The sequence below is a fragment of the Dryobates pubescens genome, chromosome Z (assembly GCF_014839835.1).
Source record: "Dryobates pubescens isolate bDryPub1 chromosome Z, bDryPub1.pri, whole genome shotgun sequence".
Taxonomy (NCBI): Eukaryota; Metazoa; Chordata; class Aves; order Piciformes; family Picidae; genus Dryobates; species Dryobates pubescens.
The window spans coordinates 47,265,608-47,287,388 of NC_071657.1; the positions used below are offsets into that span (position 1 = coordinate 47,265,608).

Sequence of the window (21,781 nt, forward strand, 5' to 3'; positions counted from 1 at the left end):
CAGATCAACAGATGCCCCCAGCTTGGTGCCATCTGCAAACTTACTGATGATGGACTGAATCCCCTCGTCCAGGTCATTGATAAAGATATTAAACAGAATGGGGCCCATCACTGATTCCTGGGGGACACCACTAGTGACTGGCTGCTAGCCAGTCACTAGTGAGGTGATTTCTAGTCTCACAGTCACAGAACACTTTCTGTCTCTGTTTCCAGCTTTGAAAGTGTGACATCATAGCCTCATTTTAAATTTATTAGGCTCAGCAAAGCTCTAATAAAACTACAATATAGCAGAATCTATTTTTCTCAATACTGACAATTCAAAGCCTTACAAAATTACAGGTATGGCCCAGAAACGGAACTTAAATTTCATAACATTTAAGTTTCAAATACATAACAGTTAACTTTTCCTACCTACAGAAAATGCCGCTGTTCATGTCTGGAACACCATGGTGAGTCCAGGAAGAATGGCTTTCTCTCAGGAATACACAGACATATGGGGGTATTTTGGGGGTTTAATTATCTACTGTGTCTGCAAAAATGTCTCTTCAAGGCATGCATATACAATGATAACAGCAGTGTGACCTCAGAAGGAAAATCACAGAATTCATATCATACTAAATTTTGAGAATATTTCAGTCTCATACTGGCACCTTAGTTCAAATCTTATATACAACTCTGTTACCTTAGACTGCATTTGCAAAGTGCGAAAAGATCAGGAGTTACATCCTGCTTTATTATAGTTTTATTCCTTCTGGTTTACCTTTTTATTTCTTAAACATTTTAAGAAAAAGCAGAACAGAAAATTGTCTGGTTTGATGTTTTAAATATTTTTGAGAAACTCTTTACTTCTTTTTTAAACATTTTTGAGAAACTCTTTACTTCTTGTTTTTCATACTGTGCCCAAGGATTATAGGTTTTGCAAATTAACCAAGACTACTTGTATTCAAAGTAGTTAGGAAAGAATAATCTATATGATTCTGAAGAAGGAATAGGGGGACATACTACATTTACCCTGATGTTTTTGGGAACAGACATTTCCTAAATAGCTTCCTAGAATTTTTGTTTCATTACACTCCACTGAAGTTCAACAGTTGCAGAAAGGATTTTGTACTGAATCTGGCAAAAGTGTTAAATAGGGTATATTTCAGATGGATACAAGTAAGATATTCCAGACTGTGCCCTGTAAGAACAGTACAGCTTCTCAACAATGCAGAAACAAATGGAGTTCTTATTAGATTGATTATTGATTAAAATATGAGGTCATTACAGCAGTTCTGTTTTCACTTTTTTTTTTTTTTTTTTTTTTTTTTTTTTTTTTTTTTTTTACATTTTATACTGCTTCTATTTTTCAAAGTCAGAATTCCTTCATATCCTACTGATGGAATAATAATTTCTTGCACAGATTATCTGTAAAAATTGCCATTGATGCTTAACTTAAACTCTTCCAAAATTGTAACTCCCCTAAAATGTTTCATACAATTTTATCATTCAGATATTCTGAAGGTATTATTGGTATTATGTGATATACATAATGAAAAAATATAATGTCATACTACTTGAGCAAAAAGATCCAAGCATTTAATTTAGAAAAGGTGACACCAAATGCAGAAGCTTTCATATGAACTTTCTTTAAAAATTGCACAAATGCCCTGGAGTATTTCCATTAAAAAGGAGTCAACAAGATAAAACCAGAGCATGTGGAAATGTGTTCTGGGAGAAAAAAAAAGGATGTATCTATAACAATTTCTAACTGAACAATGTTAGGAAAAAAGCTACCTTCAAAAACTGTCAAAACAGTTGCACATTTGCTGTAATGAAAAAAAGTGAGGGAGTTCCAAAAGCAGTTTTAGCTTACGGCAGAATAATTATAGTCAGCATTCAGTTTATTATTTCACCCTTATTCCTAGAATTTACTTTAAGGAAACCACAGACATACAAAAATTGTTATGCAAAGAACAATACACCTTTGAAAACCAGAGACAAAGTGAAATATTTTGTAAATAATAAATTAAAAAATTCACAATGCATCTAAATTAATTCTCAGTTTCTTGTTTCAGTGTAATTGGATAATGCTAAATTTACTGGTTCACTCACATTCGAGCACCATAAGAAGAATGATGTTGCAGTGCTGAATTTGTAGATGCAGCTCTGAAATCTGAGCTGTTCTATGGCAGACTGAGTAGCAAAAGCTATTCAACAGAACATGTAGAGAAAGCCACAAACTTTAAAGAATAAAAACGTTCTCTAGGCATTTTTTGCTTTTCATGCTCATACATTTCTGTGCTTCAGATAATCCACTAGATACACAACTCGCTTGCCAAAAGTGTTTTTTTTTTAAAAAAAAGCACAGTGTAAGGTCAGGGGAAAAATGTTCCCTTAAAATTCACAGAAAATTTAAAACAGGATAGCTAAAATAAAGTTTTCTATCAGAAAAAAATAAAACAATCCTACGTCAAGCTCCTTTTCTTCTAAATTCAGCAAAAACATATAGTTTCAGATCTGTAGGAATGTGCCTCAAAAACTTTACTTAAAGGTCCAAGTTACCCTCTGCAAAAGATCTGTCAGCATTTGACTGGTCGGTTTGTTCCCATTTTTTGACACACGTGTCTGGCTGAAGCAGTCTTACACAAATCCTTTACAAATGCCTAATGCATTCCATTAATAAATGTAGTTTTTCTTGTAACATCACCCAAGAAACAATGAGATGAAGTGATACAAAAGATCATAACATACTTTTGAGCAGTGGACTTCTGAGTAGCCTACGTACTAATGACTTAAACTCCTTGTGATTTTCTAATTCAATATACTTCGTGTAAACTTTTGCAATAAGAATCAGAGTTACTGCATAAAACTTATCAGTCACTTAAAATGAGGAAAGCGGGTAATAAATCTTAGAAAAAAATATTTCCTACATTTTTCAAACAATTCCTTTCAGATATTTTTTTCAGGAAACTAAGGAAATGCTATATCTCTCATTTCTATATTAAGTATCAGCCCCAGCTATGATTTCTGTACACTGATAGTGAAATGTAACTACTGTACTTCTGTACAGACAATCTTGATTCAGTGTTGCTTTGAATCCTTGGAGAATGCAAGCTTTGATTTTTACATGTGCAGCTACTTTATCACCATTTTTGCAGAAATATGCAAAGAATTGTTTTTAAAGAAATAAAACAAAGCAAGAAATCTACTGCAAAGAGTTTAAAAGGCCAAACAAGAAAACCCCAAACAAACAAACAAACAAAAAAAATTGAATTCAGCATAATGAACCCCTACAAGAAGATATATGTATGTCTGCGTGGATCTTCAAAATAAATACAGAAAACGGTACATGTACATACATTCTGAAAATCAACAGATGCCAGACAGTCCTTATGTTGCACGGACTGTAAAATCTTTTGCAAAATGAACATCTGGAATATTTAAATCTTAAATCAAGATTTGATCTTCCAGCACTAGATTCTTTGGGGATTCTAATGAAGGACTGACTGCACAAACATCTGCTCTTGTCTGCTAATGGATTTATTTTCTTAGCTAAATTCAGGCAACGTGGCATCTCATCCAAGTCACAACGTTAATGCTTACAGTTTCTAGAATGTTATACTTGCCTTAGCCCAGCCCAGCATTGTAAGTTTACTGTTTATAAAAGATTACTCAGAATTTTATGATGACATATGGAAGCTTCTGTTTGGGTATTAGTCATTCTGACACTCTTGAAGTATTCAAGATGCAACCTATATCCAGAGATTGTTGCAATCTTTTAGTTTTTCATTGTTTGTTTGCTTATTTTTTACCTTCTGCCTCTGCAAGAAAATTCTAAAAGCTAATGAGAAGCAAAAATTTGAAAATAAACACTAACAGACATCTTGCTAGTGAAAAATAAAATCTCTTGCAATATCTTAATACTTCTCTTCTAGGTAGTATCTTATAAAGAACACAAATAATCCCCACATGGTTGTACTTTACAACCGTTTGATCTATCTGAATCATGGCTCTCTCTAAAACATGCATGCATCCTGCAGTGAAGTAGGTCCTTTACCTCCTTAATTTTCACTTGGCAAGTAGCCCAAGCCTCTTCTTTAAATTTCCCACTTGGTAGCACTAGTATGGCACCTGAAGAGTAATTAGCTCTAAGAAAGGGAATTTGAATTGTTTGCTGAGAAGGAAAAAAATATGCATGCCTAATAAAGATTTTTCCTTCAGTACCTGCAACACCATTTATTTATTTTTGCTTAGAATGCACCACCCTTTAAATAGTCTGGTGACCATTTTTCTTGAAAAACCCCTCAAACCAAACCAACAAATAAAAAACCAAACACGTACAGAGACACAGAAATTCCAGATAAAATGGAGTGGACGAAAACCAGTTTGATTTTAAGCTTATGCTATTTTGCTCTTGGTCAGTTTTTTACATTACAGCAGCACTTACCTTGACAGAAATTTTGCCTTTTTAAAAAGACATCTTTCCTGATAATGGCTCTTTTTTTTTTTATTTCTCACATTGCTGTTCTAGGGATACCTAAGGCAAATCATGCAGATGTCAAAGCAAGCAGAACATTTATCTTAAATTACACATGTAACTCTCTGAATTTTCTACTTGCCATGAAAATTTACATTATGATACTGTTTTTGAGACAGACAGATCTTCATTGGTTCTGATGAACTTGCAAACTCTTTTGAAGAATTCATTACATATATGTAGAGAAAGAACTATGTAAAACTAGTAAAAGAAATGAGGTTTTCCCTTCACGAGAAATTAGCAGCTCCCCAGCCCTAAGAAAGTGAAAAGTGCTGCTCCTGATACTGCATCTGCCTTCTGTGCAAAGACAAAAATGCAGAGAAGTTTGAGGGGGAGGGGATTTGATTTCTTTTTTAATGTCTGCTTCCTTCCAGCAAGTCCATCTGTTGTAGCACTATAATTCTAGAGGCAGGATATGTGTGTGACCAACAGGAGACAATTACTGCAAAAGTGTTTGTTGATTCAGCTCTATAAAGGGCAGGCCAATCACTACAGTATGAACAGAGAAAAGAATTCCAGCTGAGAAGCTGCATATAGATTAACACAAAATACATATATATAAATGAGAATGGGGAAAACCAGAAAACAGTAAATAGTATGGGAAAGGATTAAGTAGGAATGAAGACTGAAGTAGAGAAGAAAGCTGGCATCATAGGGGCTGTTAACCACATAGTTTACTAGCCTGCATTTTCATAAATCCTGTTCTCTGGCTTTCTGTCTCAACAGAGAGAGATGGAATTAAACAGATATGGAACTGTGTTGAACTCTTTTAGGAAGAAAAACCCAGTTGCCTTGAGCACTCCACTCTTAGACAGTTTCTCCAAAAACTGCCTGTTCAAAAGACAGGAATGGGTGTCAGTTAATGTAGACTGACCAGAATCTCAGGAATGTTCTCAGACCATAGGCCAAAAGTGAAATTTCCCTCACACATTTGACAACTTGTAAAATGTCAGCATGAAGACCACTTCTTTTTCAGGACTAATGAATTGGGTTGATTAATCAGGCCTCAGTATAATTTCTACATAACAACTGCTTCAGAATCTCATATAAAGCACACTGTGACAATTTTAGACTATGCCTATAAGACTTAGCTGAAGATTTTTAAGCAGAAAAGTGGAGAAATGTAAACAAATCCACAGTTGGGTGTAAAAAGGAAAACAAAGGATTATTCTAAATTAATTTCATTGGTCAGATGTGAGGTGTACCCCTAGCAATATCTCACATCCCACTTCATTCCATTCTCTCTCTGCTGGCTCCTGGCATGCTGCTCTGCTTCGCTGGGAGACCCTCATCAGCTAACTTTGAGAAAAGCATACTGACTTCTAATGACACTTTGAGCTAACTGAACTCTCTCTAACATCTCTTTTCTGTTTTCTTCTAATTAAACAGAGGAAAAGGGGGAGGGAGGTTAGTGGGGAAAGCGGGGCAGTTCTTCCCCCATTCAAAGGGGTTCCATGCCATTTTCTTCCTGTAAATACCTGTATAATATTGTAAATACTGTATATTTGTACATATTCATTGCATTCCATTGTAGAATGTAGTTTTGCTTGCAAATACAGCTCCATTTGCTTTTCCCCAACTGAGTTGAGCCTAGTTTTTGTTAATGCTGGTGGGTTAAACCATCACACACACTAATATACAACATTTGATAATTGTGATCACAAATCTTGATCATAAATTTATCAACATTATCTAAATTTGGCATAATTACAACAGAATTAAGCTGAACATTGTAAGACACTATAATAAAAAGTACTTTACCTCTACTGTCAGATTGCTTGTTTGAAGACTCTGATCAGCCAAATGTAGCTGAGTTGTTAGCTTTTCATTGCTTTCCTTAAATCCCTTCACAGAAGACATTGCTGTCTTTTTCTCACTCTGTAAAACAGCTATCTGCTGCTGCAATGACTTAATTCTTTCTTGCAGCAGAGTAAGACAGTAGCCTCGTTTCTGGATAATTATATTTCTCCTTTTTGTTCTGTTCACTAAAAATGAAATGGCATGTTACTAAACTGACAGATTTTCATAAATAAAATGTTATCTGATTTTTCATTAGCCTTTCAAAACATCATTCTAACCTCTAAAATATTTATCAGTATGGAAACTAGTAAATTAATTCTGCTAAACTGTAAGTGCTTTGTTCTTTTTTTTTGGAATTGCAAACAGTGCAAACTCAACAAGGACTTGGAAGTTACATGTGGCTGAAGTTTCTGATTGGTATTATCAGAAATGAAAGTTTCAGTGCCTTGCTAACAGATCACTGTGGGGTTTCTAAAGGTCCATTTTCTTTCATTGGCTACATGGGCAAACACATAATGAAAAGTCTTACTTCAGTCAGTAGATTCAACAGGTGTGACTTAGTAAACTGTGTGAAAAGATGCTGTTTAATGGTCACTTTTTACACAATAATTTCACTTTATTTTAAAGAGTTAAATCTCTAAAAATACAGTCATACAAATTTAAACAAGCAAATCCTGCAACAGCACCTAAATGGGCTTGTGTACTATTGAAGAGGTTTTGGAATATCAGGCAGAAATGCTTCATCTATCTTACTTATGAAGTTGCCAAAAATACATAATCTTCCTACCTTTGGTGGGAATTGATGGATAAGATGTTACAAGACAGCAGATTTTCCTTCTCTTTGAATGTAACTTTTCCAGGTCTTTATTCTGTGAATGGCCCTAAATAAAGCATAAAAGCACAGAACTAGCATTAAGGCACTCCAACCACAATGCTCCAAAGTTTCCAGTTTGAATTGAAAAAACCCCAAAATATTTCAAATGATATAAGAAATGCTAATGAATTTTCAATGAAAATCATTCTTACCACATCAGCCAGCAACGACTATACAGATTTCTGTCTTTCCCATCAAATGTAGAAGAAATAAGTAATTGTTACAGGTAAATCATAATCCATTCCAAGGAGTCCCAGAGAAAAATGAGGGTCTGTTAATTAGTACATTATTTTTTATTTTAATCTACTTGTAGGGAAAAAACAGATGGTATGTATTACTTGGAAGTTTACAGCGTCCTATTCTTCAAGTTATTTAAATGACCATAGAAATGATAGTAGTCTTATTAGTTCAAGAGGAGGGTTATGTGATTAGACACTGAACTGAAACTGAAAGATGCATGAATATATATCAATGTGCAAATACAATCCCTGTGTTTGTACAGGGTTTAGCAAAAGTCAGTTTCATGCTTTTTAATTATCTGATTTGAAAAATCAGCTATTTACAGAACCTGTCAAATTTTCAAGGACAGAAGGAGAGGCTAAAGAAGAATGCTGCTAGCAACATGCACAATGAAAATGGCCAGAAGCATTGCTTATACCAAAATCAAAATACTATTTTCCTCGTGCTCTTAAATGCTCAGTGTATTTTGGAAATATTTTCATTCTACAACATTCAATCAATTTTTGAAGTCTTCAGTTTGCAATTTCCATGTGATATCATGAAATACATCTCTGGAAATACTCGTAACTAAAATAGCTCTTCATCACATTTAAGAGTAAATAGCAGCACATTACCTGTTAATTGCACAGAAAAAAAATTACTGATATTTTAGGATAGCTCAGCTATGAATTCCAGGTTTGTACAATCACCATACAATTTGAAGAACAGGGAAATAGGATATGCTAGAATAAAATACATGTAAATGACAACTTTTCAGACTAAAACCAAAGCAAAAGAAAACAAAGGAGGTCAAGCTCTTGCAGATCTGTTTCCTTTGAGCAGTCTATTAATTGTTTTATTTCATGTCTCAAAGACAACAATGGAAACCAGTACTAAGTCCCTATCATAATCAGGAATCAGGATCCTAGGAATACTAAAGACATGTTTATGGGTTAGATCATCTTGTTCTGTATGACTTTTCTGATTCAGATAAGAGTTTAATGGGATGTCTGCAGCATTCTTTGTCTGGGCTCTCAAGCAGCAGGACTAGCATATAGCAACTTTATATTTTTTTAATCACGTTTTACACTCCTGACATCCCCTCCTAATACTTTTGCAGACTAATTGTTCAGAAAACACTTGAAAATATAATGGAAGTACCCCATGAATACCTGAAGCAGATTTTCTTTCCAGTTTACAAGAGTCAAATTAATTAAGGAGAACAGCAGTGATAACACTATTAAACTTCAACACTCTCCATAGGAGAACAAAACAAGTTATATTATCTACCTTTTTATTGTGCTTCGGGGTTTTCCCTTCTAAATGAACAATATTGCAGGGATTTTGACTATCTTGTATTTGCTTTTTTCTGAGTTGTTTACTTCCATCTGGCTGTGGATCAATGTTTTGCACTGTCTTCATAATCACATTTTCCAAACTTTCAGAAGTCGGTGTTTCGGAGTCACTAAAAGAGCACATTGAGGCAACAAGCAAGATAAAGCTAAATGTTAAAGCTTCGAAGCAATACATGCAAGAATGAAGAGAAGTTATTATAAAATCCAAAGAACACCGACTAGACTTATCCAACAGATGTTTACAGATACGCTAAAGAAGAAATCTCAAAACTGTCTTAAGTGATACTATGTCAAACAGAATCTTACACTACAAGTGGAGATGTGAGACCACAATTGCTTATTAAAGGACACCTTTTGTAACAGTTTACAAGTGACACACATGAAAAACGACTTGATAGTACTGCTACTATGTGAATGGCTCAAAAAGATATACAACAAATACACAATACTTCACTCAATAACTTTTTTTTTTTTTGTTTTCAATTGAGCTTTATTTATAGTCTTGACCGAGCCAAGTTCAGAAATCACATTTCACTGAAGACTCTTCCCAGAAGCTCTTTGGAGTGTTTTAAAATTCTGTAAGTTTGGTAGTCCTTCTACTCAGATTGCCTGCCATGCAATGAAATGGGACTTGAAACCTTCATTCTACTTCATGTGTTTCCTTAAAGCTTCACTCATTCAATGTGCTCTTTATTTCCAGTTTTTGATGGCCTTGCACCAGATTATAATATATTTTTGGACATTCAGTGAGATTCTACTTAAAACGTGGTCTTGGATATATCAGCTATGCCATCAGTGGGTATTTATCAGTTTTTATACAAACATATCTGTGAAAGAATCCCGTAACATATGGTAATTTTAATTTGTTACTTTTTAAACCAGGATATTTTAAAAGGTCTAATTGAGTTCAAATTAAGTTGTACCACCACAAAAATCAATGGTTTAAGAGAAGGAGACCACTTACCTAAAAAAAACAACAAAGCCATTTCTAGCTATGTACACATTGTCCCTCACCTCAATGCTTTCAACGAATGTCCTATTTAGAAAATGTAAGGCCTGAATCTAGAAACTCAAAGACAGCATCTAGTGATAAAGAACTATTTATTAAGCATAAGATGAGGGAACTAAATGAGGGTATTTCCCTAACTTGCTGGGAATGTCACCTGGAACTATCTCCTTCAAAAATATTCACTATTCTACAAGAATTACTGAACCCAATACTTGTACAGTTATCTAAAACTGTATTTATGGCTACCCACAACTGAATCCATACAATTACCCTCCACTTCAAATTCAAGTTGCAATGACAATTTGTTTGCTCAGCTTTCTTCTTAAAGCACAATTAAATAAAAAAAAAAGCTTAGTAATTACAACAGAAAATCAAGTACTTTCTCTATAAACTCAGACCTGCAATATTAAGCAAAGAAACAAACTGACAGATCAGATAGTTCTTAATTTCTTTTCTCTTTAAAGATGCTGCATTAGCTGCCCCCCATTTTACATGGGGAGAAGCAGCAGAAGGGCATCATTTGCCACTGTTGATTTGCTCCACGTAACATATTAAGCCAACATGAAGCCTACTGGCACAATTCTATTTTCTTTATGCTTTCGTCATCTTCTCTATGTTTGGGGTAAATACAGGCTTGAGAAATTTCTTTGCATGTCTCTTAGGACAAAGTATTGAAAGGCAAAGGTGTGATATCCATTTACCTGGTGGCTTACTGCTGCCACCTCAAACATGTGCAGACCAATGGAAGCAGACAGAAAAATTCTAAATGTTTATGAAGCTTGCCAGTACAGTTTTCTGAGGGCCTTGTGACTCATGACTGGGACTTTGCAGTAACAATTACCTTTAAAGAACTGATTTTTAACTATCATTCAATTAAAGTTAGCACAATGACTGTGCACAAAACATACATGAAATAATTAGTGTGGATGGTTCTTAATTTAAAGGATGTTAAACAGCTTGTAGACATCTGCTAGCAAGCTGAAATGGGTCATTCAAAATTTATCTAACTAAATTAAGGGGAAAAAGTGTTTCTCCTCCCGGGTCGGCATGTCACAAGATAACTAAACCGACTTAGTAGGCTTGCCTGGGAATCCTTAGCTGTCAGTGGTGAATATGCAGAGGGCCAGCAAATTAAATCAACCTGCCAAACTGTCAATTTCAAGCCTCATGACTGCATGAAAATAGCATCACTGGAAGAAATCAAGCATTTCCTTCTTTCGGGTTTCCTGGCACCTATTCAAATACTCATGCAGTTGTGGCTAATTTTGCATGCAAATTTCAGTCAATAAGCTCAGAACAAGGCCTCCCAAGATATTTCAAAGGATCTGACAGTATTTTTTTTGAATACCAAATCAACAGTAGTTGAAATTCAATCTCCATTTGCTGGTACTTTACATATGCACAGTGTCCCCTCTACAGGGCTAAGTTAATGAGAGACGTACCTGCTTTCACTCACATCTTCCCAGCCGTCCTTACTGAAGTTCTCAAATATATTACTCATAACCTTGATGGACGGTTTGAGAAAAGCTCCATGATGTCCCAAAGAGCTCTTTTTCTCAGCTGTTTTTAAATTAACCATGGTGCCTGTTATCTTGCAATTACATTGCCCAGAGGTTGCCACTGCTTTGGCTTCATCCAGCAAACACTTGAGCTCCTGCACTTGACTCAGCAAATCTTCATTTTCATTTCTCAACCTGTTAGCTTCTGCCACTTGCTTCTTCAAAGAGGCAGCTTCGTTTTCCTGCTTATCAATCATTACCTGAAGTTCAGCTTTGTCTTTTTTCATTTCAAAAATCTTCTTAAGCAGAGTTTCCAGCTCTCTTTCTCTTGTGCCTGCATCTTCCTGTTGCACTTTTAAAGATGCTTTCAAATAATTTTTCTCCTTCACTAAGTCTTTATTTACTTCTTTCTGTTTCTTCAATTCCCCTTCAATAGCTCTGAATCTTCCTTCCAGTTGTTGTACCTAACAAAAGCAATTTTATCATTCATAGTATTTCACTCTATGCAGCAGAAAAAAAAAAAGCATGTTTTCAAACATATTTATTATATTAGAGAACTATTACATTAAGCGCAAGGACAAAAGCAATCTATAGTCCTTAATTTAAAAATAATTCCAACGTAGTGCAGATGAAAACATTTTAGGTGCAATAATACAGCTGTTGAACAAAGGGCAGATGGTAAAAGAAGTTAAAATTCCATGCAAAGTGACACAGAAGTTTAAATATGCTAATGAACCTTCCTGATGCATCTTGAGCTCATTACTGATTTGGTTTATACATACTAATTGAAATGACAAAAACATTTTCAGAAGGAAAATTACTTTGAAACACAATTTTGCACTGGCTATCTAAAGCAACAAGTTCTTTCAAGTGTTGTAAAGAAATTAAATCTTAATTTGATCTTTCAAAAAACTTGATAACACTGTTAGTGACACCAAAAGCTCAGCACCTAAAGAACATGAAGGTTGAAATCTATTTTTTATTCACAGAAAGGGAAAATTTATCTGATTGCAATGAAGCCACTTTACAAGATTCTTGTATAGTTTGAAGAACTCCATCTACATATGATGCATATGCTTTGTTTGCAAAGTCCCCTGAGGCTTACACAAACTCAAGGCCATTAACAATAAACTGATTCTCAATGTTCTTCCATAATGTTTTGCTCAAAGTTACAACCAAACTCTACATCTTCCAGAAATAAGGAAGAAGCAGTTTTAATTTTAGCAGATACTAAAACAAACATTTAGTCTGTAAATTTTTTTCCAGAACCTTGCAAAGGCTGTCAGAATGAGTTTTGTGCTTAATAACCCCTTAGTCATTCTTGAGAAATACTTTTGGTTAGTTTTGTACAAGCTCCATCACCACTCTTTCACTAGGACGAATACCAAGTGATCTAGATTTTTGTGGATGTGGGTAGAAATGACTGTTTTTCAAGGAGCTATAGTAGAATGTACATGGCCAAATCTAGCTGCTATCCTTGTGAAATATTAGCCAAATTCACCACTTTGTAGCAGTGTGAAATGTCAAGACTTGTGGTGCTGAAAATACTGAAACCATAGTATTTCTCAATAAATGCTATATGTTTTCTGAACGGACGTCTTCTAAACACATTAATTTTTTTTCTAAAACCTGTGGAATAATTTACAAAGTGGGTTCTACAGATAAGAATAAGTTTTAACATTCAAAGTAAAATAGGACTAGAACTGGTCAATTTTCATACACATTCCTGATGAGTTTAAGTCTGATGTCAAACTTTTAATATTCATGCCTATCAATTGCTAACTTCCTTTATGAAAATTCATAGCAGTTCCACAATAAAGACAGATCACCTTATGGCAACACAAAGTTATTGAGTGAAATTAGAAATAAAATAGATTTTCCCAACTGCATCAATGAAACCAGGGCTTATGATTACAGTGTACTTTCCTCCTCAATGGTAAGCAATTAGACACGTGTCTTTCATCAACCACCTTCCTAAACTGAGATCCTGCAATTGTCTTCCTAGTTCTTTAAAGCAACTTCTTGAGAGTCATGTAAGACAGCTGGAAGGAAACAAACAATGAATGGCTTCTACATCTATCTCTAATGTACCATCGTAACTCTGTATATCCATAGAGATAAAAATCATGCAATCTGTATATCTGGCAAACAAAATTATAGTTTTGAAATACATATGATAAGCAAGCATAAACTGTATGACATTTCAGATGGTAGCATTCATATTATTTCAATTACTCACTGTACCTTAAGATAAATGAATGTGAGCACTTCCTATACTGAGTGATATTATTTTAACATTATGTTTGTCATTCAGTAATAACGAGATGACAGCCTTCATTGCCTGACCATATGGCAAGTGTTACAAGTAAATGCAATCACATCATCTGCTGTAAATTACCATACTTCCTAGAAGTTAATTCAGAAATAAAAAATAAAAAGACATACCTGAACTGACATTCAAAGTTATAGATTTGTGGGGTTTTCAGTTTAAGCATGTTTTAAAAGATTTATAAGTAATTCAACAAATATTATTTTGCAAAAGGATAAACAAAAGGCCTGATGTTGTTTGAAGGATGTCTTTTCTTTGCAGCAAACTAAACATATGGTAAAATACAAGTGAGCCCTCTTAAGTGAACACCTGTTAACATAGTAAACTACTTGTGTATATTACAAATATCAATACAAATAGCAACTAGTTAAGAACATCTTGTTACTCTGTGAGGTAAAACATGTGGAATGTTAAGCAGTAAAGATTAAATACTCGTCATATTTGCTAACTCAAAGAACGCTAAATGCTTACAGCACTAGCTTGTGAAAAGAGTGATAAACCCACATATGCAGAAAATATTTGCATATGCAATGTTGTGCTCAAAGTTAAATACAACAAAAGGTGGATTTATCACTACTGTGCATCGATTTTAGTCTGTAGCAAGAGCTCTACAGAGAATAGCACCTGATATGTAAAGTTAAATACTCAGTAAAAGAAATTAAGGTTTCTGATCTTAAAACAGGTAAAATGTTAAGCATATGTTACTTCTGATTTTGACTATTTCTTATCTATTAACATTTTACTTCTAAACATTGTTTTAACCTTCTCTGACATTAACTGTATTTATTTCACACTGAATATTCAGAGTTACTACACTAGAATTAATTTCTGATGTGATTTTTTAAACCCCTATTTTTCAATTACAAAAAACAAAATCATGGCCTAAGTTAATGAATACTGATGTGTATACACACACACACACACACACACACATATATATACGTGATTCCTATACTAAAATTCATATCTGTTTGCTGGGGTTGGTATCTTACCTTCTGTAGTGTCTGATGTGAAACTTCTTTCATATTCTTCTTTGGAGTACTGTTCTTGACCCCATCCTCCTTCTCAAGTTTAAGAAGTGGCTCTATCAGAAAATAAATTGAAATTCTCTGTCAGAGAATAAGAAAAAATACATTGTGACACTTAGTGTTTCACTAAAACAATACCTAGACGTTTTAAGGAAAGGTATTCTTTACTTCCATGATTATTTATAATGTGTTCTATTTTCTTGAGAAGCCTTTTGGTCAGTTTCTAAAGAATGACCTCTTTTCAAAGTGTTCTGCCACGTAATTATGAATCTATGTAGCATCACAGTATGTTTTTTTCAGAGTGCAAGCTTTTCAAAGGTACAATAGATCTGCAGGTTAAAGACACTGTACTTTCATTCAATTTTTATTCTTTTGTAGACTATTCCCTCTATGCCTTAAAAGCAGAATTCATTGCCTTTTTATCTACACAGTCACTACCAGTTTTGTTCTCTAGGACTTGTCCCCTGCTAGGAGGATCAGAGTGATTGGTGAACAAAGCAAACAGTAACAGAATTAGGATGGATGAAAACTTTAAACTGCTTTTTCTTGTAAGTGAAAGATCATGTACTTCACATAAATCACTCCATTGTAAAACTGTGAATTCATAACAATTAGAAATTTATACAACTAATGAGAGGGAACATGACTCTAAGCATCATTCTCAGAGACAGCTACGTATTTTCCAAACTAAAAATCCCACAAAAAATAGATGAGTTAAAAATTAGATGTATTCATTAAGAATGCTACAAAAAAGTTTGTGAGTACTAACATGTATGGCAAATTGGAGTAAAACACAGTCCCTTTGAACCAAGAGTTTAGCATTCAGAAATTGCCCACAGCTTACAAAAACAAGCAACTACACACCTTGGAAGGACTTTTTCTCAAAATATTACATATTATGTTAAAGAACAAAAAATTCCAACACTGTAAAAACGCCACAATATTCACATTTCTTTTCTTGCCCCTCCTATCCCCAAATTATCTTAAAGAACTAATCTTATGGGACAAAAATCTTTGCTATGTTGTGGAAGTCTGCTTTAGAAGTATCGTTTCAAACTACAAGCAGACACTGCAGGTCACTTAAAAACTTTTGATTTATAAACAAAGCAAGTGAAGAAGAAAACAGTGTTACTCTCTGTAGATTCACAATCCTCTTGATATAAACAGTGACTAACAAGTTTGTTAGAGTGAATTAGACCTTTCTTTTGTCTTTGGAACGTGTCATGGCCAATTAATATTTCTGTATTCATGAAATATATGGAACACAATTCTAAAGATAATAAAAGCTGAAAAAGGTAAAACTATGCATCTGGGGAATATGTACCTTTACCTTGATATTAATATGTTAGTTCCCATGTTATTTCAGACTACAGTCCCCCAGCACAGTGGTACTGCATACATTTACAACATTCTTTAAGTAACACACCAAGATAATATGAACATGCTTTTCATCTTTTTCTCATTTGAATGTCTGTTACAGCTTTTATATCAGCATTTACTGTACTCCCCTGAAAAGAAGAAATATTTCTCATAGTCAAAGAAACTGATCAAAGCACACAAGGTGTAATGTTTATTATGTATATGTATTGAAAATACAATTTAAAACTCTATAAATAAACATATATGCAGAGGACAGAGAATACAATTGCAAAATAAATAGAAAAGACTATACATATTCAGTTTTATCACGGAAGTCACAAGCAACAAAAATCAGAGAAAATCCAAAGGTCACTGATGCATAATCCTTTCTATCAAGCAGAAAATAAAAGGCCTATTCAGCCCCCTTCTCCCCTCCTCCCTTCTAACTGTTACATAATTGTTCACTGGAATTCATTAGGGAGGCAATGAAACAGCATTGCCTACAACTGTCTGTCTGTCTGTGATAGCAGAAAGGTTCACCCTATCAGCCTATTCAGCAAGACATACGCTCTATCATCATACCCCTACATCAAAAAATACAAAGTTCTCCCTGAAAGAATAGACCCACAAGTCATAAACTCCACAATCTTTAGTCATCAAATTATTGTGGTCTTACAGAAGTTTACTTCAATCTCACTCATAAGACAGTAGTTAAATGTCAGATATAGAATGTAACACTTGATGCCTAATTAATAGTCACCAAAACTGATGATGACTTCAACACCACTGTCAAAACATTTGAACTATGACACTACAGTTCACTATTAGTATTTGCAGAAAGCCACCTTACATAGAGAGAAAGCAGTTTGTAATAAAAAAGAGCTGTGTATGCACAGAATCACAGAATATTTTGGGTTGGAAGGAGCTTTTAAAGGTGATCTGGTCCAACTACCCTGCAGGGAAGTCTTTAAGTAGATTAGGTTGCTCAGAGTCCCATCCAGCCAGGCCTTGACTGTTTCCAGGGATGGGGCTTCTACCATCCCTCTGGGCAACCTGTTCCACTGTTTCACCACTCTCCTCATCAAAAGAATCTTCCTTTTATCTAGTTTAGATTTCTTCTAAGTTTTAAACCATTCAACTCTTGTCCTATCACTACAAGCCCTGCTAAAAAGGCTGTCTTCATCTTTTATAGAGGTCCACTTTAAGTACTAAAAGGCTGCAATAAAGTCACCCTGACCTCTTCTCCAAGCTGAACAACCACAACTCTCTCAGCCTCTCTTCACAGGAAAGATGTTCCAGCTCATTGATCATTTTTGTGGCATTCCTCTGGACTTAATCCATCAGATCTACATCTTTCTTGTGCTGAGAACTCCAGACCTGGATATAGTACTCCAAGTGCAGTCTCACCAAAGCAGAGTAGATGGGGTGAATCGTCTCCCTTCACCTGATGATGGCATTTCTTTGATGGAGCCCAGCATACAGTTGGCCTTCTGGACCATAAAAGCACATCGCCAGCTCATATACAAGCTTTTAATGCACAAAGTCCTTCCCTGCAGGGCTGGCCTCAGTATTAGTCACTTAAAGAGTGCCCAAATGAACTATCAAAAGAACATTATTTCTGCCTCCAGTATGCTTCTACCACCTTCTTGGGCAACCTGTTCCAGTGTCTCACCACCCTCATGGTGAAGAGCTTCTTCCTAACATCCAATCTGAATCTACCCACTTCTAGGTTTGCTCCATTTCCCCTAGTCCTGTCACCACCCTTATTGTAGGCCCCTTTAAGATACTGGAAGGCCACAATAAGGTCTCCTTGGAGCCTTCTCCTCTCCAGACTGAGTAGCCCCAACAGTCTGTCTCTGTAGGAAAGGTGCTCCAGCCCTCTGATCATCCTCATGGCCCTTCTCTGGACACATTCCAGGATGCCTGTATCTTTCCTGTAACAGGGGCTCCAGAACTGGATGGAGTATTCCAGGTGGGGTCTCACCAGAGTGGAGTAGATGGGCAGAATCACCTCCCTCAACCTACTGGCTATGCATCCCAGGATGCAGCCCAGGATGTGATTGGCTTTCTGGGCTGCAAGTGCACACTGATAGCTCATATTGAGCTTCTCATCCATGAGCTCCCCCAAGTCCTTTTCTTCAGTGCTGCTCTCAAGCCAGTTGCTGCCCAGCCTATACTGCTGCTTGGGATTGCCCTGACCCAGATGCAGACCCTGACCCTTGCAGTTGTTATGGTGTAGTCTTCTTGAAAATGTCAACCAATTGACAGGAGTTCCACCACACTGAAACCAAGCCACTGGCCCTAGGATTTGCAAGGGGAACAACAAGGCAATTGCTTTTTAGAGATTATGTGAGCAACTATATTTTTATCCTTCAGTTGGTATAGATTTATAAATGGTGTAATTGTCTCAGTGTTATGTGCTAATAAAAAGTGTTGCTTAATATTTATCTTTGGACTCGATTTTGAATCTTATAAAAAATTCTGTCTGTCTAAATGATACCCTGAACAAAAAAAATGCTGGAAAAGATAAACAAAATTTGCCTAACACTTGAATAGTACTTTAGCTCTTTTTCTCAGTTACAATATAACAAGAATTAATCATTACACCAATAAACAAACCTTTTTAAAAGGCTACATTTTAATGTGAAAAGATAATTTAAAAAGAAGCAATAAAACACTAATTGTTAAAGCACTGGACATGTCAGGAACTGGCAGTTTCAGGGATCTGACTGTTTTTTTAGAAATGCATGGTTATTGCTCAGCAGGCCTTCAACTCCTCCTCACTACTGCTTGCCTTTCCACTTCTCTCTGTGCAAAGATTGACTAAATTAGCTAAAACAAAGAAATTATTTCTTAAGATCAGTATCTGAAACCCTCATTATTCCCTTCCAGCTCTGTGTGAGGCTATGAAAGTAACACAAAAGAAGCAACACAAAAAACCCCAGTATCTTTCAGTCTTCAGTGGCTGGATACTTCCACTTAGTTTTACAGACAATATAAACCAAATTTAAAACAAACAAACAAAAAGTTAACATCTTGATTGTTTCATTCAAGTGGCCAAAATTATCACAGAAAAGAAAACAGCCACCAGTAGAAAAACAGGAAAAAGAATGGTAAGTTTGCTTTATGGATAAGAATATGCAGAGTAATTCCCCAAGTCTTCTACTCCCTTCCTTTGAACAGTACTGTACATAAAATATTCACCAAAGATGTGACACCCAGCTGGACTCTAACTGTGCACTCTTGTGTACTTCTCCCGGATCGTTCAGGCATAGCAAAGAAAACAATCAGAGTGGTGAAGGAGAGGCAATGATAATATATTATCTATCTGACTAACAAAGTCATATCATCATAGTACCATCAACTATTGTAAAGACTGTAAAGACATAAAAGAAGACATTCATGATCAATTCTTGTTAGAGTTCCATCATTTTGATTTACTTTCAAATTGTAACACTAGTATTAAAAAATGAAATTCCTTCATCACTGCAGAACCAATTCCAGATTCTGGAGAAAGATTCATAAATACATAAACATATTCCAGGTTTTTACACACAGATCTATGTACATAGGTAGTACGTCAGTTGCAAACATATATCAGCTCATCTACACATAATTTTGTTAATAGGCTTGTGGGGAACTTAAGGTTAAGCATACTTTGAGATAAAAACACATATGATGTTTCTTACAAAATACATATTTGAGAAAAAGAAATTAACCTTTGGAGAGAAAATAGCCTTAAAATTAGTATTTCTAACAGAAATACTTCTAATTTCTATATACACGTATAAAACAGTATACCTTCTATTTTGTGCTGTATTCATAGTTAAACTCCTGTATTGTGAACTTACCCACAGAACAGTGTACTTTCATCTGATCCAATTCTTCTTCAAGATTCAGTCTACAAAAGAGGGAAAAAAAAAAGTAAGAACCACAGAACCATCTTGTAGATGCCACTAAGACCACTGAGAAAAAAAACAAACCCCAGTAAACCTAAAGCCATATATTATTGGTGAAAGTTGCCAACACCAACAAATTTGATGACACAGCATACATAAAACATAAGGAGTTATTTGTACAGCAATTTATTAAAATATATAATGCAAGTTGTAACATACACTAAGAAGTTTTAGCTGGTCCTTTAAATGTAACAAAGTGGCTGGGATGAAAAGGAGAATGGTAAGGGGTGGAATCATATTAAAAGGGAAATAATTATTCAGTCTCAGGAGAAACCACCATCAAACATACAGATACATCCTTACTATTTCTATTTTTCCAGTGACTATTCAAAAAATGTATTTAAAAAAAATACCCTCCCCTTTCCCAGCCCTGATCTGCTACTGCATTACTACTATAGTTTCTTCCATAATATCAACTGGCTAAGGTCTGCAAAAAAAACCCACTTGAATTACTGTTTTTCACTTTATTAAAATCACATACAAATAAAGTTGCCAAGATACTAATGCTAAAATTTAAAATTCACTATGAAAACCATGAATTTAACTGGTTCATTTATACTTGTGATTTCTGACACAATCTTTAATGATACAGTGTTGCACTACTTTATCAATAAGATCCCCACCTATTTTAACCTAGGATCCTACAGCACACAGAACAGAGGGCAGTCATTTAACATGAAGGTTTTGCTTATTATATAATGTCCTTCCTCCCATACATATAGACATTGTTTCACCTCTCTTCTGAAGGGCTGGATTACTAACTTCCTCTCACATTTACTCTACTCTGAACAGCAGCACTCAACTGGGTCACAGGAAATTTATGCTTTACAAAATCCCTCTGAGATAGGCACAAATAAAATCGTGCCAAAATGCCTAATAACTTAAAGAAAGGATTAAACCCAAAAAGGCCTTTCAGTATGCACAGTATTTTAAAGCACATTATATATTAAATGCATGTCTGACTCAGCTGTAACACACAAAGTACAATGAAAACGAGAAACCTGAAAAGTTAAAGTAACCTGCTTTTGATGACATGTAAGACCTAAGCTACTTTCAGAATCACTCAGCTGCTTTCACAAGTTTACTTTATTTGCTGTTCTTTCATTCTTCATGCCTGTCATTGTCAATTTCTATAACACAGACTTGTGTGGCTTTTGCCTCCATGCCACCCTAACTCCTTACGGTATTTTGACTATTTGTACTGAATGACAAAATGCTTCCCCGAAAAAAACATTCTCTGTTCACATAAAGACAGTCTTCAACCAGAATTACATAATTCCTGCTCAAATCTCTGTATTTTGTACATGTTATTTTTCAACTTTAAAAATGCTATTTGAACAAATACATATTTATGCACATATGTGCATAACTACTGTCCCTCTACATACTAACTGACAAGCAAACAATGACAACTGAACAAAAGTTAACTTTTACATAGGGATTGGTTTTTGCGTGATGAAAGGTATTGAGCAGCCAGTTAATTGTATGAAATAAGTAAACTTTATAGTCTTGATATGTGATGCAGTTCAAAATAAATGCATTTGTCTGTTAAATCTAGTCTCCAAGTTATGACCTATCTAGGCTGGCAAAACTTCAAGCAAACCTAGATAAGAAATTAAAATGGATAACACAAGATGCAACCCATACCAGTCAATTGCTGGCTTGCATGAATGCTGAAAGCAGCCAACAGCATTAGATCACTGCTGGGTCCATCCAACCCTCCATCACCAGTGCTCTGTCCTCAGTAGAGGCAAAAGCATACGGTACTTACATAGGTGTGCAAGACTAACATTTTCTGCAGTCTGATTCTATTTTACTGTAGTCAAAGTGGC

General features: G+C 35.1%; 1 protein-coding gene across 1 annotated transcript in view; it reads right to left on the reverse strand.

Moving 5' to 3' along the window:
- CNTLN (centlein) overlaps positions 1–21,781 on the reverse strand; it is a 230,655-nt gene that overhangs the window by 52,013 nt on the left and 156,861 nt on the right. The window contains exons 12-17 of the mRNA XM_054177772.1: positions 19,842–19,891; positions 14,596–14,687; positions 11,218–11,738; positions 8,702–8,876; positions 7,106–7,199; positions 6,280–6,503 (exon numbers count right to left, since the gene is read on the reverse strand). Of these exons, the coding sequence (XP_054033747.1) occupies positions 6,280–6,503; positions 7,106–7,199; positions 8,702–8,876; positions 11,218–11,738; positions 14,596–14,687; positions 19,842–19,891 (1,156 nt within the window). The remainder of the gene's footprint in view (positions 1–6,279; positions 6,504–7,105; positions 7,200–8,701; positions 8,877–11,217; positions 11,739–14,595; positions 14,688–19,841; positions 19,892–21,781) is intronic.